General features: G+C 48.2%; 1 protein-coding gene across 1 annotated transcript in view; it reads right to left on the reverse strand.

The window, feature by feature from the left end:
* The window catches only part of LOC141154618 (complement C5-like), a 154,816-nt gene that overhangs the window by 28,126 nt on the left and 104,949 nt on the right, over positions 1-21,741 (reverse strand). The window contains exons 34-35 of the mRNA XM_073640814.1: positions 17,417-17,516; positions 17,128-17,202 (exon numbers count right to left, since the gene is read on the reverse strand). Of these exons, the coding sequence (XP_073496915.1) occupies positions 17,128-17,202; positions 17,417-17,516 (175 nt within the window). The remainder of the gene's footprint in view (positions 1-17,127; positions 17,203-17,416; positions 17,517-21,741) is intronic.

Below are 21,741 nucleotides of genomic sequence, written 5' to 3' on the forward strand. Positions count from 1 at the left end.
ACCAGATTGTAGGCTCCCCTTAAATCCAACTTCGAGAACACCTTAGCTCCCACAACCTGGCTGAACAAATCAGGAATCAGAGGAAGAGGGTATAGATCTCGGATGGTAATTTGATTTAATTCCCGGAAATCGAAACAGGGACTTAGGCTGCCATTTTTTTTTCTTCACGAAGAAGAACCATGCCGCCACGGGTAAAGGTGAGAGTCTAATATGTCCCTTCTCCAGACTTTCCGCAATGAAATCCTTCATGGCTTGACTCTCAGGGCCAGAAAGATTATACAGTCTGGACTTTGGTAGTTTAGCTCCGGAGGTCAAGTTTATTCGGACAGTCATATGCACGATTAGGAGGAAAATCCTGACACCCCCTCTCAGAAAAAACGACCTCAAAACCAAACAGAAAAGCAGGTAAGATTTCCGTAGAGACTGCAGTAAGGGAAATATCTAAACAGTTCTCATGGCAGTAATCTTCCCATTCAATGATCTCCCTGGCTTGCCAATCCACCAACGGATTATGTTTCACCAACCAGGCTCGTCCCAAAACAGTTGGGGTGGCAAGACAGTCCAGGACATAGCAAGGGGTTATCTCACAATGAACCGACCCCACCCTCAGTTTTACATTATGTGCAATCTGAGTTAGAGCTTTCTGTGCAAGTGGCGCTGAGTCGATGGCGAAGATGGGAATAGGCTTAGCTGCATCAACCATGCTGACTCCAGCTCCACTGTCAATAAACATAGAAATTTTCTCGGTTTTGCTCTCTAGCACCACCTCTGCTGTCAGGACAAACCGGGAAATGCACCCCTTGCTTATCCAACTCCAGACTACCAAGAGTTAATCGAGTTTTTGCTTAGGAATCGAAGGACAGGCCCCAATATAATGTCCCTTTTTCCCACAAAAAAGAGACATACACCTTTTTTTTTTGCGAAATGTACAATGCAGAGGCACCTAACTGCATTGGTTCCTCCCCCTCCCCCAGTACTGGTTCACCGCTAGACCGCTCCCCCAGCAAAGGGGCATAACCCCGACAAGAAAGCCCCAGAGAAGGTGGTCTCACTCACCTATCCCGAAGGTGTCTATCAACTTGTATAGCCAATGACATGGCAGCCTACAAGGACTCAGGGGTTTCATACACTGCCAAAGCACCTTTCAACCTTTCAGTAAGACCCAGACAAAATTGGCTTCTAAGAGCTGAGTCATTCCATTTTGTATCCGTTGCCCATCTACGGAATTCAGAGCTGTACGTCTCCACTGACCGATTCCCCTGCAGGAAGCAACATAGCTTAGACGCAGCCAAGGCGACTCGGTCAGAGTCCTCATAGGTGAGGTCCAGAGCCCCCAAAAAAACCTCCACAGACTGGAAACAAACCAAATCCTGCAACAACAAAGAATGCCCAGGATTGAGGATCTCACTGTTATGATCTGCAACATAGGCTAAGGAAAGAAGGGGAGAGCTGTCCCTACAGTAAGACTAAGCTGAGCCCCTACGTTGTAGAGGGCTACCTGTTCCTTGTGAACAGACCCGCCTTTGTCCTCGGCTAGTCTGAACGGAGACCTATAGAGAAAGGGAGGGGTCCCTAAAGGAACTAAGGACTGGGACAAAAATGGGACACCTCCTAACAGAAGTTGTTGCAGAGCAAAAGATAAACTGACAAAAAGTACTAGAGGTCCAGAGGACCAAGCTAACTAGAGATAGATAGGCACAAAAGCACCTGGCTAGAGAGACAGTCAAAACAACACTGAAGTCCAGCAAAGCCAGAAGGGCAGAGCTGGAATATATAGGCAGATGGTCACATGACCGCAAAACACAAGAGAGAAACAAAAACAAACAGGAGGGTTCTAACAGTACCCCCTCTTTTATGAGGATCCTCCGGATCCTCCAGGCCCAGGCCTATCCAGAAATCTCCTGTGGAAAGCTCTGACAAGTCTAGGGACAGAGACATCATCCGCCCTTACCCAGGAGTTATCCTCGGGACCGAAACCTTTCCAAGCGACGAGATACTGCAATCTCCCTCTATGCCCTCTAGAATTCAGGATACGAGAAATTTCATACTCGCCGTCTTCCACCACCGGAGTGTAACGGGTCTGGGAGGCGGAACCTCTGAGCAACTATACAAGGGGGCGGCCCTTGTAAGGAAGCGGGTGACTCCCAGGGAAGACGGGCAGGTAGTCACGGCAAGTGACAGGGACAGTCTCTGGGTAGAAGGGCAGGTAGTCACGGCAAGTGACAGGGACAGTCTCTGGGTAGAAGGGCAGGTAGTCACGGCAAGTGACAGGGACAGTCTCTGAGTAGAAGGACGGGTACTCACGGCAAGTGACAGGGACAGTCTCTGGGTAGAAGGACAGCAGGCAGGTGGCTGGTGAGCGCTCCCAGGTGAGCGGGCGAGAGTCTCTGGACAGGCAGGTGGTCACAGCAAGTGACGGCAGAGCCTCCAGGTAGGCTAGCAGGCAGGTAGCAGGTGAGCGCTCCCAGGTGAGCGGGCAAGAGTCTCTGGACAGGCAGGTGGTCACGGCAAGTGATGGCAGAGCCTCCAGGTAGGCTAGCAGACAGGTAGCAGGTGAGCGCTCCCAGGTGAGCAGGCAAGAGTCTCTGGACAGGCAGGTGGTCACGGCAAGTGACGGCGGAGCCTCCAGGTAGGCTAGCAGGCAGGTAGCAGATGAGCGCTCCCAGGTGAGCGGGCAGGCTGGTCCATAGACAGACTGACAGGTGTCGGAAGGCAGACCGTCGGACCGCAGGCTTGCAAGCAGGTAAACGGATATCAGGCAGGTATCAAGCAGGAATCTGGCAGGTGACTGGCAGGAAACAGGCAGGAATCTGGCAGGTGACTGGCAGGTAACTGGTAACGGGACCTGAGGGCTGAAGCAGAGTGAAGGCTTTGCAACAACATTGCTCGGGCACCTCCATTTTGGAGGAGGTGCCTTAAATATGGGAGGTCCTCCGGCAATTGGCCGGGGACTCCTTAGGATGGCGCGCGCGGTCCCTTTAAGAGAGGGGGAGCGCGCGCCCTAAGCACACTGCCGGGGAAGGAGCGCGTGCCGGAAGCAGCGGGGAGAGAAGCGCTGGAAGACGCCGCGCCAGGAGCGGGGAGGTGAGAGGGACGGCGTCTCTGCCTAGTACGGGGCAGAGACGCCGATGCTACACGGAGAAACTGTGACAGTGGCATCCCTATCCGATACATCCGCCTTTTTCAACAAGAAAACATGAAACACAGGATTAATCTTCCAGGAGGAGGGAACCTCCAACCTAACAGCAGTCTGGTTAACCACCTGAAGCACCTTAAATGGCCCCACAAACTTCGGGCCCAATTTTTTAGAGGGAATCCTCAACCCCAGATTCTTTGAGGACAACCAAACCATGTCACCCACAGTAAACAAAACCTCTTTACGTTTCCTGTTGAAATACTTCTTGGACTTTTTGTTAGCCTCTTGAAGGTTACAACGTACATTAGTCCAAACTCTCTCCAAATCACCGGAAAAATTCTCCTCCTCCGGCACCGCCGACCCCAATTTGGAGAACGAACCAAAAGACGGATGTCTCCCAGAACAACAAAAAAAAGGAGAACACCCAGCAGAGGAGGATGTATGGTTGTTAAGAGCAAATTCTGCGAGTGGCAGAAACTCAGACCACACCTCTTAATTGTCCGCCACAAAGCAACGCAAAAACTGTTCAACATCCTGGTTCTTTCTTTCAGTCTGTCCATTAGACTCAGGATGATACCCAGACGAAAATGACAAATGGACTCCCAACCTGTCACAAAAAGCACGCCAACAACGAGCCACGAACTGAGGTCCCCTATCAGAAACAATGTCAGTAGGAACACCATGGAGTCTGACAATTTCCTTGACAAAGGCCTTAGTGAGTGTCTTAGAGCAGGGCAGTTTGATGAAGGGAACCAAGTGACACATCTTGCTAAAACGGTCCACGACCACCCAGATGACCGTGAAATCCTCAGAGGAGGGAAGGTCAGTAATAAAGTCCATAGCCAGATGTGTCCAAGGTGCACTAGGAACCTCCAGAGGGCAAAGCAACCCCGCAGCAGGAGTATGAGAAGACTTAGATCTAGCACACACAGTACATTGACGCACCCACTTAATGACTTCCTTCTACCATCCAGGCCACCAAAAACTGTGACCCACAAGTCTCTTGGTCTCAAAAATTCCTGGATGACCTGCCAACCGAGACTCATGACACTCAACAAACAAATCTCTCCTAAAGGTCCTAGGCACAAACAACCTCCCATGGGGAGTGTTAGATGGGGCATTCTCCTGTGCTTTAAGAATTTCATCTTCCAAAACGGAGTCCAATGCAGCAATCACAACACCTTCTTGTAAAATGCTCTCCTCCTCCTCAGCACCGACCATGGGAGAAAAGCTGCGAGACAACGCATCAGCTTTAGCATTCTTGGTACCCGGGATGTAAGTAACGGAAAAATTAAACCGCAAAAAAAAAAGTGCCCACCTAGCCTGACGGGCATTCAAGCGCTTGGCAGCATCAAGATAGATCAGATTTTTATGATCAGTGAAAACCTGAATGGGAAATTCAGCACCTTCCAAGAGATGACGCCAGTGTTCAAATGCAAGTTTAATAGCCAGCAATTCCCGATTACCAATATCGTAATTAAGTTCAGTCTCAGAAAATTTTTTTGAAAAAAGGCACAGGGATGTACTCCATCCTTGTTTTCCTGAGACAACACCGCACCGACCCCCACAGAAGAAGCATCAACCTCAACCAAAAACGGCTTAGTTACATCAGGCTGCATAAGGATGGGAGCAGAGGTGAACCTCTCCTTTAGAAACACAAACGCTTCAATGGCCTCAGTAGTCCACTGAACCGTATTAGCACCTTTCCTGGTGAGATCGGTCAGTGGTTTAACAATAATAGAAAATGTTTTAATGAATTTTCTGTAATAATTGGCGAAACCCAAAAACCTCTGTATCGATTTCAAACCAATAGGCCTAGGCCATTCCTGCACAGCTTGAACTTTCACCGGGTCCATCTCAAAGCCCTCGCTGGAGATAATGTAGCCCAAAAAACTAATTCTCTGCACAGTGAACTCACATTTCTCCAGCTTATCAAAAAGTGAATTATCACTCAATAACTGCAACACTTCATGTACACTCTGCCAATGAGACTCTAGATCTGGTGAATAAATCAAAATGTCATCCAAATACACCACCACATTCTTACCAATCAAAGGTCTTAGGATGTCATTAATAAGGTTCTGAAAAAACACGGGTGCATTGGTGAGACCAAAAGGTATGACCAGATTCTCAAAATGACCTACCGGAGTGTTAAAAATAGTTTTCCATTCATCACCCTCCTTCATTCGTAACAAATTGTATGCCCCCCGGAGATCAATCTTAGAGAACCACTTGGCCCCCACTAACTGGTTAAACAAGTCAGGAATTAACGGCAATGGGTAAGAGTTGCGTACGGTAATCTTATTAATTTCACAAAAGTCCAGACATGGACGTAAACCCCCGTCCTTTTTTTTAACAAAGAAAAATCTAACGGCTCAGGCGACTTAGAAAGTCTAATGTGACCAGCAGCCAAGCTCGTCTGTATGTATTCCTCCAAGGCCTTTCTCTCAGGGATAGTCAGATTAAACAAGCGACTCTTGGGAAGAGTAGCTCCAGGAACAAACTCAATGGTGCAATCATAGTCCCTATGAGGAGGTAAAACTTGCGACTCCTCCTCTGAAAAAACCTTCCAAAAATCCTGAATAGGTACAGGTAATTCCCCTTTTTCCACAGCCGCAATGCGACCATTGCAACACTTATCATAGCACTTAGGACTCCAAGACTTAATCTCATTAGTAGACCAGTCCAGTAAAGGATTGTGCAGTTTTAACCAAGGAAAACCTAAAATGACTGGAGAGGGTAAATTATTTAATACCACCAAGTCCAAAATTTCTTGGTGAAAACCATTGATAGTAAGGGGAAATGCCTCAACCTCGTGAGTAATGCATTTCAAAGGAGTGTTATCAATAGCAATCACAGAAATAGGTGATGACAAAGGTTTGGATTCCAATTTAAGTTTTTCTAAAAACCCCTTATCAATCACATTAAGTGTTGAACCACAATCCACAAATACCTGAAATTCAATCAAATCTTCCAAATCTTCCTGCAATGAGGTACTCCCTAAAAGAAATACTCCCTTAGAGCTGAAACAAGCAATACGGGCGTAACTGACCTTTTTTTTTTCTTTACTTAAACGAAGCTCACAGTTCTTAATCAAATGGTCAGTTTTACCACAATAAAAACACAATCCCTTGGAAAACCTGCGGTCTCTTTCCTGAGAACGGAGTGACATCGCCCCAACCTCCATCGGTTCTCCGCCGTCAGAGCAGACCCTCTGGGGACTAGGAGCTGCCATTGCAGGAATTTTTTCATCATTAACCCTGGCACGCAGTCTCCTGTCCACACGTATAGCTAATTGCATGGCTTCCTGCAAGGTCTCAGGTGGAGGGAATGCAATCAGCAGATCCTTAACCCTTTCACTTAGCCCAGCAAGAAAAAAACATTTTAACGCCAAATCATTCCATTTCACTTCTGAGGACCACCTTCTGAAGTATGTACAATAATTTTCAACATCACCTGACCCCTGATTCAAACGCCTCAGTTCTGTCTCAGCAGATGAGACTCGATCAGGATCGTCATACAATAGCCCCATAGCAGGAAAAAAACCTCCACTGACCTAAAACACGGATCATTAGGTTGGAGAGAAAAGGTTCCTTGTGGTTCCTTGCGCAAAAGTGACATGATAAACCTAATGCGCTGTGATTCATTCCCAGAGGACCTTGGTCTCAAACGAAAATATAATAAACAAGCATTTTTAAAGGAAAAAAAATCTTGTTGTTTACCATAAAAAAATATCAGGCAGTCCTACCTTGGGTTCGACAAAATGCGCTCCAGAACAGCTACTCACGTGTTGCCGGAGCTCGGACACCTCCAGAGACAATCCCTGCAGGCGTTGAGCCAAATCTTGAACAGAAACCATACTGATCCCCGTATTTCTTTCCTTAAAGTTTTTGTTTGGGCTGGACTTACTGTTATGATCTGCAACATAGGCTAAGGAAAGAAGGGGAGAGCTGTCCCTACAGTAAGACTAAGCTGAGCCCCTACGTTGTAGCGGGCTACCTGTTCCTTGTGAACAGACCCGCCTTTGTCCTCGGCTAGTCTGAACGGAGACCTATAGAGAAAGGGAGGAGTCCCTAAAGGAACTAAGGACTGGGACAAAAATGGGACACCTCCTAACAGAAGTTGTTGCAGAGCAAAAGATAAACTGACAAAAAGTACTAGAGGTCCAGAGGACCAAGCTAACTAGAGATAGATAGGCACAAAAGCACCTGGCTAGAGAGACAGTCAAAACAACACTGAAGTCCAGCAAAGCCAGAAGGGCGGAGCTGGAATATATAGGCAGATGGTCACGTGACCGCAAAACACAAGATAGAAATAAAAACAAACAGGAAGGTTCTAACACTCACTGCAGCAGTGATATCACAATTCCCACTTGTTGCTCCTCACTTCCGGAGGAGTAAGGACGAAGTTTAAAGTACAGTTTGCAAGCTTCCTTGAACACAAAAAACTTGTCCCTACCTCCTGAAAACCTGTCCGGGAGGGTAACCTTGGGTTCAAGCTGAACCGGCCTACCTGCAGAGACCCCAACATTTGCGACCTGCAGATGCTGATGCTGCTGCTGAACCTCACAGTGGAGGTCAGTCACCTCCAGAGTCAGACAGCACAGCTGCTCTGCCAGCTTTGCAACCGAATCCATAACCAAAGGAGAAAAGAAAAAAAAACGCCCGACAAAAACCCACAAATATAACCACGTGTCAGTTTGTTTTTTTTTCAAATATGCACAGCCAGTGATAATGTCACACACAGTGTATGTAAGACAAACAGCAGCACGAAGGGATGAGGGGAAGGGAGCCCAGAAACTAGGGAAAGGGGAAGTGGAGACCCCTAGGCTGATCTAATATCACCCTGTCTCCCCTACCGTCCCTATATTGGTTCCTCACCAATCGCCGAACAGGAAATCTAAGCCCTGTATATCCCTACAGCTAGGCCCTGGATAGGGAAGGGGGGATGAGCACTGGTCAGTCCCCAAAATAAACTAGAGACAACAAGGGAGACAAACACGGGGAAGAAACTTAGCTTGAGCCGACTCCAGAGAGATTACACCAAACGTCCTCCAAGCACCAGAGAGGAAGTAAGCAGACTGCAATAGCTCCAAGCATTCACAAGGGAACATGTGAATATCACCGGCACCTCCCTGCAGCAAACTGAAAGTATTTAAACACCCAGGCTAGGGTGTCCATCAGAGCAGGAGGGAGGTAGCAGCTGGGCCCTAAAGTAAGACAGATTTAAGAAGGCGTCTGTAATGCCAAACGAAGCAACCTTCTGCAACCAGCTGCAGAACGACTGTCTGCTACATCTGAAATACCCATGACATGTACTGTGGGGACATTGTACCATGTGTGAGAGGAATGTACTGTGGGGACAACGTATCGTGTGTAGGAGGAATGTACTGCGAGGACATCATACTGTGTGTGTGTGTGTGTAGTGGGGGGATCAACTATGGGGACATCATACTGTGTGTGGCGGGAATGAGAGGGTTATTGTACTTTGTGGGAACACTGATGGGCTTCACTAGGAAAATATTTCTGAGTGGGCACATATAAAGGACTGACTAAAGTTTGGGAAGTTGCTTGGTGTAAAATAAGAATTGCCACTGCATAGTATGTGACCTACAATGGCATGTAAAAGTTTGGGCACCACTGGTCAAAATCACTGTTATTGTGAACAGATAATCAAGTTGAAGATGAAATGATCTCTACAAGGGCTAAACTTAAAGATTACACATTTCCTTTGTATTTTAGGCAAAGAAAAATAAATTTATATATATATATATATATATATATATATATATATACATATACACAGTGGTGGCCAAAAGTATTGGCACCCCTGCAATTCTGTCAGATAATACTCAGTTTCTTCCTGAAAATTATTGCAATCACAAATTCTTTGGTATTATTATCTTCATTTAATTTGTCTTCAATGAAAAAACACAAAAGAGAATGAAGCAAAAATCGAATCATTGATCATTTCACACAAAACTCAAAAAATGGGCCAGACAAAAGTATTAGCACCCTCAGCCTAATACTTGGTTGCACAACCTTTAGCCAAAATAACTGCGAACAACTGCTTCCGGTAACCATCAATGAGTTTCTTACAATGCTCTGCTGGAATTGTAGACCATTCTTCTTTGGCAAACTGCTCCAGGTCCCTGATATTTGAAGGGTGCCTTCTACAAACTGCCATTTTGAGATCTCTCCACAGGTGTTCTATTGCTGGCCACCTTAGAAGTCTCCAGTGCTTTCTCTCAAACCATTTTATAGTGTTTTTGGAAGTGTGTTTTGGGTCATTGTCCTGCTGGAAGACCCATGACCTCTGAGGGAGACCCAGCTTTCTCACACTGGGCCCTACATTATGCTGCATAATTTGTTGGTAGTCTTCAGACTTCATAATGCCATGCACACGGTCAAGCAGTCCAGTGCCAGAGGCAGCAAAGCAACCCCAAAACATCAGGGAACCTCCACCATGTCTGACTGTAGGGACCGTGTTCTTTTCTTTGATTGCCTCTTTTTTTTTCCTGTACACTCTATGTTGATGCCAAAAAGCTCGACTTTTGTCTCATCTGACCAGAGAACATTCTTCCAAAACGTTTTAGGCTTTCTCAGGTAAGTTTTGGCAAACTCCAGCCTGGCTTTTTTATGTCTCGGGGTAAGAAGTGGGATCTTCCTGGGTATCCTACCATACAGTCCCTTTTCATTTAGACGCCGACGGATAGTACGGGTTGACACTGTTGTACCCTCGGACTGCAGGGCAGCTTGAACTTGTTTGGATGTTAGTCAAGGTTCTTTATTCACCATCCGCACAAACTTGAATTGAAATCTCTCGTCAATTTTTCTTTTCCGTCCACATCTAGGGAGGTTAACCACAGTGCCATGGGCTTTAAACTTCTTGATGACACTGCGCACGGAAGACACAGGAACATTCAGGTCTTTGGAGATGGACTTGTAGCCTTGAGATTGCTCATGCTTCCTCACAATTTGGTTTCTCAAGTCCTCAGACAGTTCTTTGGTCTTCTTTCTTTTCTCCATGCTCAATGTGGTACACACAAGGACACAGGACAGAGGTTGAGTCAACTTTAATCCATGTTAACTGGCTGCAAGTGTGATTTAGTTATTGCCAACACCTGTTAGGTGCCACAGGTAAGTTACAGGTGCTGTTAATTACAAGAATTAGAGAAGCATCACATGATTTTTCAAACAGTGCCAATACTTTTGTCCACCCCCTTTTTTAGGTTTGGTGTGGAATTATATCCAATTTGACTTTAGGACAATTCTTTTTGTGTTTTTTTCATTGAAGACAAATTAAATGAAGATAATAATACCAAAGAATTTGTGATTGCAATCATTTTCAGGAAGAAACTGAGTATTATCTGACAGAATTGCAGGGGTGCCAATACTTTTGGCCACCACTGTGTATATATATATATATATATATATATATATATATATATATATATATATATATATATATATACTGCTCAAAAATATAAAGGGAACACTTAACCAACAGAATATAACTCCAAGTGAATCAAACTTCTGTGAAATCAAACTGTCCACTTAGGAAGCAACACTGATTGACAATCAATTTCACATGCTGTTGTGCAAATGGAATAGACAATAGATGGAGATTATTGGCAATTATCAAGACACACTCAATAAAGGAGTGGTTCTACACGTGGGAACCACAGACCACATCTCAGTACCAATGCTTTCTGGCTGATGTTTTGGTCACTTTTGAATGTTGGTTGTGCTTTCACACTCGTGGTAGCATGAGACGGACTCTACAACCCACAGAAGTTGCTCAGGTAGTGCAGCTCATCCAGGATGGCGCATCAATGCGAGCTGTGGCAAGAAGGTTTGCTGTGTCTATCAGCGTAGTGTCCAGAGGCTGGAGGCGATACCAGGAGACAGGCCAGTACACCAGGAGATGTGGGGGGGGCCGTAGGAGGACAACAACCCAGCAGCAGGACCACTACCTCCACTTTTGTTCAAGGAGGAACAGGAGGAGCACTGCCAGAGCCCTGCAAAATGACCTCCAGCAGGCCATAAATGTGCATGTGTCTGCACAAACGGTTAGAAAAAGACTCCATGAGGGTGGTATGAGGGCCCAATGTCCACAGATGGGGGTTGTGCTCACAGCCCAACACCGTGCAGGACGCTTTGCATTTGCTACAGAACACCAGGATTGGCAAAGTCGCCACTGGCGCCCTGTGCTTTTCACAGATGAAAGCAGGTTCACACTGAGCACATGTGACAGACGTGATAGAGTCTGGAGACGCCGTGGAGAGCGATCTGCTGCCTGCAACATCCTTCAGCATGACCGGTTTGGCAGTGGGTCAGTAATGGTCTGGGGTGGCATTTCTTTGGAGGGCCGCACAACCCTCCATGTGCTCGCCAGAGGTAGCCTGACTGCCATTAGGTACCGAGATTAGATAATCAGACCCCTATTGAGACCATATGCTGGTGCGGTTGGCCCTGGGTTCCTCCTAATGCAGGACAATGCCAGACCTCATGTGGCTGGAGTGTGTCAGCAGTTCCTGCAAGATGAAGGCATTGAAGCTATGGACTGGCCCGCCTGTTCCCCAGACCTGAATCCGATTGAGCACATCTGGGACATCATGTCTCGCTCCATCCACCAACGTCACGTTGCACCACAGACTGTCCAGGAGTTGGCGGATGCTTTAGTCCAGGTCTGGGAGGAGATCCCACAGGAGACCATCCGCAACCTCATCAGGAGCATGCCCAGGCATTGTAGGGAGGTCATACAGGCACGTGGAGGCCACACACAATACTGAGCCTCATTTTGACTTGTTTTAAGGACATTACATCAAAGTTGGATCAGGCTGTAGTGTGGTTTTCTACTTTAATTTTGGGAGTGACTCCAAATCCAGGCCTCTATTGGTTAATAAATTTGATTTCCATTGATGATTTTTTGTGTGATTTTGTTGTCAGCACATTCAACTTTGTACAGAACAAAGTATTCAATGAGAATATTTCATTCATTCTAATCTAGGATGTGTTATTTGAGTGTTCCCTTTATTTTTTTGAGCAGTATACATATATATATATATATATATATATAGCACAGACCAAAAGTTTGGACACACCTTCTCATTTAAAGATTTTTCTGTATTTTCATGACTATGAAAATTGTACATTCACACTGAAGGCATCAAAACTATGAATTAACACATGTGGAATTATATACTTAACAAAAAAGTATGAAACAACTGAAAATATGTCTTATATTCTAGGTTCTTCAAAGTAGCCACCTTTTGCTTTGATGATTGCTTTGCACACTCTTGGCATTCTCTTGATGAGCTTCAAGAGGTAGTCACCGGAAATGGTTTTCACTTCACTGGTGTGCCCTGTCAGGTTTAGTAAGTGGGATTTCTTGCCTTATAAATGGGGTTGGGACCATCAGTTGTGTTGTGCAGAAGTCTGGTGGATACACAGCTGATAGTCCTACTGAATAGATTGTTAGAATTTGTATTATGGCAAGAAAAAAGCAGCTAAGTAAAGAAATACGAGTGGCCATCATTACTTTAAGAAATGAAGGTTAGCCAGTCCGAAAAATTGGTAAAACTTTGAAAGTGTCCCCAAGTGCAGTTGCAAAAACCATCAAGCGCTACAAAGAAAGTGGCTCACATGAGGACCGCCCCAGGAAAGGAAGACCAAGAGTCACCTCTGCTTCTGAGGATAAGTTTATCCGAGTCACCAGCCTCAGAAATCGCAGGTTAACAGCAGCTCAGATTAGAGACCAGGTCAATGCCACACAGAGTTCTAGCAGCAGACACATCTCTTCAACAACTGTTAAGAGGAGACTGTGTGCAGCAGGCCTTCATGGTAAAATGGCTGCTAGGAAACCACTGTTAAAGACAGGCAACACACCTTCTCATTTAAAGATTTTTCTGTATTTTCATGACTTTGAAAATTGTACATTCACACTGAAGGCATTAAAACTATGAATTAACACATGTGGAATTATATACTTAACAAAAAAGTGTGAAACAACTGAAAATATGTCTTATATTCTAGGTTCTTCAAAGTAGCCACCTTTTGCTTTGATGACTGCTTTGCACACTCTTGGCATTCTCTTGATGAGCTTCAAGAGGTAGTTACCGGAAATGGTCTTCCAACAATCTTGAAGGAGTTCCCAAAGATGCTTAGTGTTACGGATCCGGGTGGTGAAACCTCTGTGCTGCAAGGAGGGACCAGAGGGGCGTAACTAGGTATCAACTCGGACTGACCAAGGTCATACGGCGGCTCAATCGACTCCGTGACCAGGGAAGGACCGAGCAGAGGGACCAGGTGCTCCTCTGGGCCAGACCTTGTATGAGAGCAGGTGACTCCCACGGGTCATAAGGCAGGGACTGACCGGTACAGCAGATGAGCACGGCAGGCAGGCTGATGGGTGATCCGGGTAAACGGACTGGCAGACAGGGCAGGTAACAAGCAGGAGCCTCCAGGTAGGCAGGCTGGTAGGCACGGCAGGTAACAGGCAGGTGCTTCCAGGTAAGCAGGCGGGCAGGGCCCATAGACAGACTGGCGGACTGGACTGTAGACAGACTGTCGGGCTGGAGAGTAGACAAGCTGGCGGACTGGACTGGTAGTCAGGCTGGCGGACAGAACTGGTAGCCAGGCTGGCGGATGGGACTGGTAGTCAGGCTGGCGGCCTGGACTGGAAGTCAGGCTGGCGGACTGGACTTGTAGTCAGGCTGGCGGACTGGTAGTCAGGCTGGCAGCCTGGACTGGTAGTCAGGCTGGTGGACTGGACTGGTAGTCAGGCTAGCTGCAGGACCTGAGGGCTGAAGCAGAGTTTAACACACAAAGCTACAACCTTGCACGGGCACCTCCATTTTGAAGGAGGTGCCTTTTATATGAGAGGTCCTCTGGGCATTGGCTGGGGACTCCTTAGGATGGCGCGCGCGGCCCCTTTAAGAGGGAGGGAGCACGCGCGCCCTAAGCACAGTGCCCGGAAAGCTGTGCGCGCCGGCAGCAGCAGAAGCACGAGCGCCGGAGGACACCGGGCGGGGAGCGCAGCGGTAAGAGGGACGGCGTCTCTGCCTGTCAGGGGGCAGAGATGCCGATACTACACTTAGCACTTGTTGGCCCTTTTGCCTTCACTCTGCGGTCCAGCTCACCCCAAACCATTTCGATTGGGTTCAGGTCTGGTGACTGTGGAGGCCAGGTCATCTGGCGTAGCACCCCATCACTCTCGTTCTTGGTCAAATAGCCCTTACACAGCCTGGAGGTAAGTTTGGGGTCATTGTCCTGTTGAAAAATAAATGATGTTCCAACTAAACGCAAACCGGATAGAATAGCATGCCGCTGCAAGACGCTGTGGTAGCCATGCTGGTTCAGTATGCCTTCAATTTTGAATAAATCGCCAACAGTGTCACCAGCAAAGCATCCCCACACCATCAAACCTCCTCCTCCACGCTTCACGGTCGGAACCAGGCATGTAGAGTCCATCTGTTCACCTTTTCTGCGTCGCACAAAGACACGGTGGTTGGAACCAAAGATCTCAAATTTGGACTCATCAGACCAAAGCACAGATTTCCACGGGTCTAATGTCCATTCCTTGTGTTCTTTAGCCCAAACAAGTCTCTTCTGCTTGTTGCCTGTCCTTAGCAGTGGTTTCCTAGCAGCTATTTTACCATGAAGGCCTGCTGCACAGTCTCCTCTTAACAGTTGTTGTAGAGATGTGTCTGCTGCTAGAACTCTGTGTGGCATTGACCTGGTCTCTAATCTGAGCTGCTGTTAATCTGCGATTTCTGAGGCTGGTGACTCGGATAAACTTATCCTCAGAAGCAGAGGTGACTCTTGGTCTTCCTTTCTTGGGGCGGTCCTCATGTGAGCCAGTTTCTTTGTAGCGCTTGATGGTTTTTTCAACTGCACTTGGGGACACATTCAAAGTTTGCCCAATTTTTCAGACTGACCAACCTTCATTTCTTAAAGTAATGATGGCCACTCGTTTTACTTTACTTAGAATTTGTATTATGGAAAGAAAAAACCAGCTAACAGTCTATTCAGTAGGACTATCAGCTGTGTATCCACCTGACTTCTGCACAACACAACTGATGGTCCCATCCCCATTTATAAGGCAAGAAATCCCACTTATTAAACATGACAGGGCACACCTGTGAAATGAAAACCATTTCCGGTGACTACCTCTTGAAGCTCATCAAGAGAATGCCGAGAGTGTGCAAAGCAGTCATCAAAGCAAAAGGTGGCTACTTTGAAGAACCTAGAATATAAGACATATTTTCAGTTGTTTCACACTTTTTTGTTAAGTATATAATTCCACATGTGTTAATTCATAGTTTTGATGCCTTCAGTGTGAATGTACAATTTTCAAAGTCATGAAAATACAGAAAAATCTTTAAATGAGAAGGTGTGTCCAAACTTTTGGTCTGTACTGTATATAGGCATTTTTCCAAAGTTTGGGCACCTTGCATGGTTAGTACCTAGCAGCACCCCTTTTTGCAAGTATCACAGCTTGTAAACGCTTTTGGTAGCCAGACAAGAGTCTTTCAATTCTTGTTTGAGGGATTTCCATTCTTCCTTGAAAAATTCTTCCAGTTCTGTGAGATTCCTGGGTCGTCTTGCATGCACTTCTATTTTGAGGTCTAGCCACAGATTTTCAATGATGTTCAGATCAGGGGACTGTGAGGGCCATTCTAATACCTTCAGCTTGTGCCTTTTGAGATATTCTATTGTGGATTTTGACGTGTGTTTAGGATTATTATCCATTTGTAGAAGTCATCCTCTTTTCAACTTCAGCTTTTTTACAGATGATGTTATGTTTGCATCAAGAATTTGTTGAAATTTCATTGAATCCATTCTTCCCTCTACACGTGAAATGTTCCCCGTGCCATTGGCTGCAACACAGCCCCAAAGCATGAATGATCCACCCTCATGCTTAATGGTTGGCTAGATCTTCTTTTCCTGAAATTCTGTGCCCTTTTGTCTCAACACATTTGATCATTGTGGCCAAAGGGTTCTATTTTAACCTCATCGGTCCACAGGACTTGTTTCCAAAATGCATCAGGCTTGTTTCGATGTTCTTTTGCATACTTTTGAAGTTGAATTTTATGGTGAGGACGCAAGAGAGGTTTTCGTCTGATGACTCTTCCATGAAGGCCATATTTGTGCAGATGTCTCTGAACAGTAGAACAATGTACCACAACTCCAGAATCTGCTAAATCATTCTGAATGTCAAGCGGAGGTTCTGATTTGCCTCTCTAGCAATCCTGCGATCATCTCTCACTGAAATTTTGCTTGGTCTTCCAGACCTTATCTTGACCTCCACTGTAACTCTTCTTTGCCATTTCTTAATTACATTTCGAACGGAGGAAAGGGAAACTTGAAAACGCATTGCTATGTTCTGATAGCCTTATCCTGCTTTTTGGAACTCCACCATTTTCATTTTCACAGTGCTAGGCAGCTGCTTAGAAGAACCCATGGCTGCTATTTTTTGGCACAAGGTTAGAGGAGGCTGGGTTTTTGTAAAGATGGGAAATTTGCATCACCTAGCCTTTCCTAATGATGATAGTGAACAAGCCATAACCCTAAAAGGCTAATTAGGGTCTGAAACCTTGGTCAAAGTTATCTGAGCATGCAAATGTCCAAGGGTGCCCAAACTTTTGCATCGGCCCATTTTATTTTTTGTAATTTTTAACATGTAAAAAGTGACAATATATATATTTTTTGCCTAAAATACAAAGGAAATGTGTCATCTTTAACTTTAGGCCTTTTAGAGATCATTTCATCTTCAACTTGCTTAACTGTTCACAATAACAGTAATTTTGACCAGGGGTGCCCAAACTTTTACTTGCCACTGTATTTCCTATCTCTTTAAGTTGGGAAGTGTGGAAGGCGGAGCCCAGCTGATTTCAGAGAGGGGCAGAGCCCAGCTGATTTCAGGGAGGTGCGTAGCCCAGCTGATTACAGAGAGAAGTCAGGAGTTTAGCTCAGCATTAGTCTTACCCAATCAAAATAGAGGATGACTTTTCCATTTTCTATGCTGTAGTCTGTGACGAACTGATCAACTCTGTTCTTGAGCTAAAAATGGAGATGAACAATAACCACTCAGATAACTGTTCAATCATTTCCTGGTGACCTCTGACCCCCAGCCCAAGGTGGTGACCTCTGACAAGACAGTAGCCTCTGCTTATTGGTAGTGAGCTCAGTATTGCGCCTCTGGCATCTTCAGGGGCAGGACATAGACATTTACTCATGTGACCTCTATACTTGCGGACTGGTGTTGGTCTGTTACCTTGTTCAGTTGCTTCTCATCAGCCTGCAGCCCAGTCAGCAGCGTTATTTCCATGACAGCCTCGCCGGATGTGGGAATTTCATCTTTTTGGGGTTTGTATCTACAATACAGTGGAGATCATGTGTAAAAACATCAGCCCCAACTCCTAGATGGCGCTGTGGCGCCCCTGAGGGTTCAGTCGCCACAGGGGTACTGCACCTCAGAACGAGGTGTGGTATCTCCTCTCCCAGGTAAGGATGGAGTACTACACAGGACCCCAACCACACACTCAACACTACACCACTCCAGTTCTGAAGGGGGCCTAAAGCACCATAGTGCTGCCCCGGGCCTGAATGGAGGAGTTGGGGGGAACCAAAGTGAGGGGGAACCACATAGTGAGTGAGAGTGGAGGAAGCATTTACCTAAGCACTTTACTAGAATTCTATATAACTGGAGGCCATTTTAATAACAAGGTCTTTGGTCGTGGGTCTTTGGGACGGCAAGTCAGCACAAGGCTGCAGCCGGCTGAGGGTCTACAGTCCCCGGTCTCAGGCCTCGAGATGGGGGAGCGGGGCAGAGTTAAACCCGGCTCTGTCCCCGGTCAGGGTCCAAGCAAGAAGGCCCAGGAGGGGAGCAGAGGAGATAGGCTCCACAGGCGAAAGGATCTCAGGGGGTGCGGACGGAGCGGAGTCGCCACCTGCATACCTTATTCTGGCCCAGCCAGAGAGACCCTGCCGCAAGAGGGGGTACCGGTCCCCGATTATCTGACTTTGCACTTTATGTCTCTGTCGGAAAAGTCCGGAGGCTTATGTGGATCCCAGGGGGATACGGACAGAGCGGAGTCGCCACCTGTATGCCCTAATCTGAGTTTATCCAGAGGGACCCAGCCTTACGCCACGTTCTCACCACAAGTCACCAACAAGGGCACCCAGTCGGTCCGGGAAGTACACGCTACCCACAAGGGACATCGCAGTACCTGTACGGGACCCAGTGGGGGACACAAGGCGGGAGAAGTTGAACAAGAGAGGAACACACTAGAGCGGGGTCCTGACAAGTGCTTCTGAACTACCTGGAGTGTGCTGAACCCCACCCTGGCGGCCGCAGCTCGCCGTGTGACAGCAGAGAGAAGCTTTAAGCTGACTACACGCCACAGTGAGTAAAGACTTGTATGACTTCAACTACCGCCTCTGTCTGTTCTTTCCTCCGCGGCTCTGCACCCGCCAACGCTCTACTCTGCACCCTCTCTACACTGCCCTGAGGCCCCGCTCCACCTGTGGGGAGCCGCACCAACTAAGCTGCCTAAACACCGGCCTCAGAGGACTGTCGCAGCGCGGGTGATCCTCACCAGAGACCACAGGTGGCGTCACGAACATTCCCATATCCCATATAACTTCCCCCCTTCTTTTTAAGAGTGACCCCAGGGTACGGGCCCGGGAGCCGGCCACCGTGACATCCCCCAAGATCAGGCAACAACAAGGCCCGGGCGCCGAGTGGTCCCCATCCCCTGGGCGCGTCATCTCTTCCTGGCGTTACGAACAGGATTTCGTGCCCGCGGCAACGGCAGAAATCTATACCCATTGCCACCGGGTACTGTGCGCCTTTCCTAAAGACTGTATTTCCACATTTAATGTGGCGCCCGCCCAAGAAGAACGGGCGCCATTATGTGCAGGGAAGACAACAACAACTTAAGACCTCCCATCGTGGGCCAGGTTCTCCAATGGCACCAAAAACACAGAAAGTCCCTTGCAACAGAGACTGTCCGCATAGTTGTGTCCGTCAAGACGGATGGGACATCCCAAGGAGTCACCGTCTACGAGCAGCCACTGAACCGCCCCCGAAAGAGGAGGAGAAAGAGAGGGAGACAAGGTATGGTCTGGGCAAGTCTAGACAGACCTCACCTGACAGCCGAGATGGAAGGAGAACAGGATGTGCCCTCCGTCGCTGGCCCACCAGCAGACACCTCCCTCACCCTGGAGGAATACAGCATTCAGCTAACAGCGGAGGAGGCCGAGTTCCTCCGCGGCGAGACGCAGGACCTGACCCGCCGAGTTGAGGAGGCCCAGCGGAAAGCGGTCGCGGAATGGAGAGAGGACCTGCTGGGGAAGCTTGCGGCCCGACGCCAAGATACGTCGCGCCCCACCAGCAATGCCCCAGCCCAGGTGGAAAAGGAGGAAAACCAGGAGGCCGCATGCAGCCCAGGAGCGGGTAAGATAGAAAAGCCTGTCCCGGGCGCTGAGTGCGCCGACCTGCTCCTGGACCTCCTACCGTCGCCTCCATCCCCGGGCGCCACCGTTTGGGAGCAGTTACTGGCCCCGGATCCTGATGCCCAAGCCGCCGCAGCCTCTGGAGGCCTGCCACCCCTCTCGCTCCCGGAACCGCCAGCACCTGCCCTCGCCTGGGTGTATTCACACCCGAACCCGGACTGGTCCACGAAGGTGGAGGACCAACAGCGGCCCCCGTTAACGCCGTTGCCGGCACCCCCGGTTGCCTGCCCAGGAGGGGAGGAATTTAGATGGGACAACCAGGGGGGGATCTAATGGGGTTTCCCCGGGAGACCCAAGCTGAAGCTCGACAGCGGGAGGAGTTTTGCAAAAGTGAGCTCCTCCAGCTAGAGAGGGAACGACGTGCCCGGAGGGTCCGCTGCGAGCAACTGGAGGTGCGGTCAAAAGCCGCCAAGGCCCAAGCCAGACAGGCGGAGGCCTCCCGTCCCAGCCCCCGGGAGGAAGGACTTATCGTCCGGTTTCACCAGGAAGCGGGATGGGGCTTAATCCGCAGCCCCCAGTTCAACCTTGATGTTTTTGTTAATCGGCAGGACGTTGAGCCCCAGTTGGAGCAAGGCCACCCCGACAGCAATCTTTACCCGGGAGACCTGGTCTCCTACACCAGTCACCACGGGGTACGTGGGTGGTACGCCCTGGAGATGCACCGGGTGTTTGAAGAAGATTCCCCCCTGCGCACTCCCAAGGGTGACCGGTCTGGATCTGTGGGCAAGCACGAGAGGTACCCCAGGTGGGGATACCATCTATAGTGCGGCACCGGAGGCTGGACTTCCTTACCTTCCAGTTAGTAGTATGTTTTACTAAGACATTGTTCCTGCGGACAGTGAGCAGCCAACAAACTTTATTGTATATAGTTTGCACCTATTGAGGTGCCCCCTATTGGTTTTATACGCACAACACCAGACCTCAGAACAAAAACCTGTCTGGCGTGGCAGAATTTGGGGTCCAACTCGGGATCACCATGCCCTGCAGCCACCCCAGGGCCTACGTTGAGAGTTTGCTTTGGACAGGTCCCTCATGCTGCTGAACTTGCACTTCTACAGATGTTTTCTACTGTTTTCTATATATACAATGCTTTCATATTTATCATGTATAACCTGCAACGTTAAGAAAAGTGCCTCCCATAAAGGGAAGATTGTTATTGTTTAAATTTTGAATGTCTGAAATATACCATGTCTTTGCGCTACTGCAGCCCGCGGACGTGCTGTGTTTCACCAGGGGGGAATATGGCGCCCCTGAGGGTTCAGTCGCCACAGGGGTACTGCACCTCAGAACGAGGTGTGGTATCTCCTCTCCCAGGTAAGGATGGAGTACTACACAGGACCCCAACCACACACTCAACACTACACCACTCCAGTTCTGAAGGGGGCCTAAAGCACCATAGTGCTGCCCCGGGCCTGAATGGAGAAATTGAGGGGAACCAAAGTTAGGGGGAACCACGTAGTGAGTGAGGGTGGAAGAAGCATTTACCTAAGCACTTTACTAGAATTCTATATAACTGGAGGCCATTTTAATAACAAGGTCTTTGGTCGTGGGTCTTTGGGACGGCAAGTCAGCACAAGGCTGCAGCCGGCTGAGGGTCCACGGTCCCCGGTCTCAGGCCTCGAGACGGGGGAGCGGGGCAGAGTTAAACCCGGCTCTGTCCCCGGTCAGGGTCCAAGCAAGAAGGCCCAGGAGGGGAGCAGAGGAGATAGACTCCACAGGCGAAAGGATCTCAGGGGGTGCGGACGGAGCGGAGTCGCCACCTGCATACCTTATTCTGGCCCAGCCAGAAAGACCCTGCCGCAAGAGGGGGTACCGGTCCCCGATTATCTGACTTTGCACTTTACGTCTCTGTCGGAAAAGTCCTGAGGCTTATGTGGATCCCAGGGGGATACGGACGGAGCGGAGTCGCAACCTGTATGCCCTAATCTGAGTTTATCCAGAGGGACCCGGCCTTACGCCACGTTCTCACCACAAGTCACCAATAAGGGCACCCAGTCGGTCCGGGAAGTACACGTTACCCACAAGGGACATCTCAGTACCTGTACGGGACTCAGTGGGGGACACAAGGCGGGAGAAGTTGAA

The sequence above is a fragment of the Phyllobates terribilis genome, unplaced genomic scaffold, assembly GCF_046119375.1.
Source record: "Phyllobates terribilis strain yellow unplaced genomic scaffold, ASM4611937v1 Scaffold_7__3_contigs__length_470593459, whole genome shotgun sequence".
Classification (NCBI taxonomy): domain Eukaryota; kingdom Metazoa; phylum Chordata; class Amphibia; order Anura; family Dendrobatidae; genus Phyllobates; species Phyllobates terribilis.